This window comes from Phaseolus vulgaris, chromosome 2 (assembly GCF_051622355.1).
Source record: "Phaseolus vulgaris cultivar YP4 chromosome 2, ASM5162235v1, whole genome shotgun sequence".
NCBI lineage: Eukaryota > Viridiplantae > Streptophyta > Magnoliopsida > Fabales > Fabaceae > Phaseolus > Phaseolus vulgaris.
In genome coordinates this window covers 35668097-35671152 of record NC_143499.1, presented here as the reverse complement: position 1 = coordinate 35671152, position 3056 = coordinate 35668097, and the positions used below count along the sequence as shown (strand labels likewise).

Here is a 3056-nt window from a genome sequence, read left to right as displayed (position 1 = left end):
TTAATCAGTTAGTCATTCACTCGTAATAACAGTCCTATAGAATTTTTAACGCAGAATAATTTTTTTGAAACGATATCTAATTTGGAACAAATTAGTTTTTCTAAAATATCATATGACGGGAGCGATGGTAGACACTAAAAAATATCGACTCCTTTTTATTTTATCCAAAGTAATTAATAGTAAATGAGTTATTAATTAGTAGGTTATGATTATATTTTTTTCTCTAAAACATTTTTACCCTTTTTTTTGTCTCTCAATATACAAAATAAACATCATTATTTAACCAAAAATTTCTGTAAGAACAAATGATTTAGTAGTAATTAGACATCATTAACTAGTTTGTTTGAACTCATAAAAAACTATTTTTGTAGTCATATATCGACGTAAGGGTTACGAGTATGAATGATATCTATATAGCTGGCTCAACTTGCTTAATTCCTGAACTACTTCTGATTCATAATTCATAATTCATAAAATTTCCTTAACTATTTTTCAACTATATAATTGAGTTTCGAACCTAACAAGGAATTTAGGGCACAAATTATTCGCTTATTTAAGCTTAAAATCTATTCGGATACAAACAGAAAAAACATGCACCTCAATATCTGTCATGAACAGACGTTTCGATCTGAATTATGTTATACAATAGGATACTGCTATAATTCTTTTATTGCTTAATTAAGTTTTATACTGCTTACTTTAAAAATTATTGTTATCCTATTATTATTTTAGTTAGTTAATATTATATTTTATATTAAAAAAAACACAAAAAATAAACTGTTCTTAGTGATGAGTATAGTTAAAAATAAAAGAAAATTAGGGTAGCAAAAGAAATTAAAGTTTATTAAATATGCAACATATAAAAAGTTGATTCAAGAGTTGCATTCGGCATAAAATTGTATCTAAAAAATACTATAATGTCAAGTCTGTTTGTGAGTGTGATCTGCAGATTTTTGAAAGAGAGTGATCCTATCATCAGAGAGCCTTGTCTTGTATGCAGCATTCTTGTATTCCCGCCATGTCAACTCTCTGTACAAATTCTCTTCTTCCCTTGACACCAGTGAAGGTAAAGGACCAATCTTTTCGTCCAAACATGGCCCTCCAAAATATATCATTGACAACCTTGACAAGCTTGAGTCAGCCAACACCCTGTGCTTAACACTCCTAAACCTCCCATTTGTCATAACCTGAAATTTGCATATTCAAACATTTACTACAACATTTCCTTACAAAATTTACATATATAGTAAAACTAACTACATATACTACCAACTAAACGCATATTTACTGATTTACTGTATAATTTTTTTTTTTCAATTTCTATCACAAATTATAATCTATACATTTATATATAATATTCTTCATACATACATTTTTTATAGAATAATAATAATAATATATAAAAATGATAAGAATGGGATAATTTAGTGATGTTATTTGTTCCACGTTTGGTTTTGTTTTGTTGTCTTGAATCCTATAGCCTTTTTGTGTTTTGATCTTGAGTTAAAAAAGAAGAAAAGGAAAAAGGGTTTTGGTTTGAAGATGTACCTGCAAGAGGTCACCAACATTGACAAAAAAGGAGGAAGGGTCAGGGGGGATTGAAACCCAAGTCCCATCTGGGAGACAGATTTGCAGTCCTGATGTGTTGTTGGATCTGAGGACAGATAATATCTGTGGGTCTGTGTGCTCTCCAAACCCAATCAAATTTCGTCCACTCAGTGCACCTTCCTCTTTCAGCTCTGGACATGCTGGGTACCTATTCACCCTCAAGCATGAATCGCTTCTCTCCTCTCTTATCATTCTGCTAAACACATTCCTTTCTCCCATCCCCAACCCCTCACCCATTTCTTCCAACACTTCACAGCACATCTTCTTCACTGCCCCTATGTATTCCTCCACACACAACCTGTTCAATAACCGTCAAAACCTACTTATCTTCATCTCCATCACATCATAATAAACATTTTTATCAGAAAATACAATAAATGCAGATGCGATTAAGGTGGTCAACTTGTACAGAGAGTGCAGCCAAAATTGCTGTGGTGAACGCGTTTTGAAACGTTGACATATAATTAAAGAGAGAACAAAAAAACAGAAACCAGGGGACTCTGTTCTAAAAAGTTGATTGAGTTACCTGAAAACTTGCGGGTTTTGGTGAAAAAGCTGAAGAGTTTTGGGGGAGACGATGTCAGGGTTGGTGCTGAGGAGGAGATACTCGACCCAACCCAGGTCACCGTTTGTGCCAATTCTCTTGCTGCCATAGCCGAAAGGGTCGGGAGGACCGGCCTTGTCTTTGTGTGACTGGCTTTGCATGAAGAACTTGAGCGCTTCATTCTCCAAACGCGTTATCACCTCCAAGGGAATGCCATGGTTGACCACCTTGAAGAGACCAATCTCTTGGCAGGCCTTCACCATGATTGTTTTGGCATCAGGGCGTGAGAGATCAACCACGGGAACCTCCGTGAACATGGTGGGGGGATTGCATGTCTTGGCCAGAAACAACTCGTTCAGTGCAGATTGGTTAGAAAGAACAACCATGGTGGTCTTAGTAGTTGCCAATGCTAGCTATCAGCAAAAGGAACACACTAAGAAAAAAGTGAGAGAGAGAGTGAGAGAGGAATGATGTGAAGAGTGAGAATTGTGATGAGAATGGGAATGAGAATTGTAATGCATGAAGGGTGAAGAAAGGAGAGGCGTTACGAACTATAGAGACAGCCATCTGGCTCTCATTGTCTTCCTGGCATTTATACTATCGACCCACACATGTAAAATAATTGTCTTTTTTTTTTCTTTTCCTTTTCAAAATTAAAAACTCACGTCTCTTTTTAAAATTTGTATATTATATAAACAAGGAGACAATATTACTTACACTATTGAAGTTTAATGAAATTGTTTTAATCTTCTCCTTTTTAACGTTATTATCTTCTTTAATTTTTCTACAAAAAAAAAGACCCTTTTAATATATGTAATGAATTTTAAAAAAATACATATAAAATCAATTTAAATAAAATTACTAAAAGTGTGATTTTTTTTTGGTTTTTTCATCCATTAGGGGC

The 3056-nt window shown here is 34.0% G+C and overlaps 1 protein-coding gene across 1 annotated transcript; it reads right to left on the bottom strand.

The window, feature by feature from the left end:
• Positions 1 to 823: 823 nt before the first annotated feature.
• Positions 824 to 2713, bottom strand: LOC137809729 (gibberellin 2-beta-dioxygenase). The gene is made up of 3 exons (XM_068610818.1): positions 2135 to 2713; positions 1549 to 1906; positions 824 to 1187 (listed from the first exon to the last, which is right to left on the bottom strand). Exons 1-3 carry the CDS (start codon positions 2536 to 2538, stop codon positions 921 to 923), a joined length of 1029 nt encoding a protein of 342 aa, XP_068466919.1. The 5' UTR covers positions 2539 to 2713; the 3' UTR covers positions 824 to 920.
• Between the last annotated feature and the right edge of the window lie 343 nt (positions 2714 to 3056).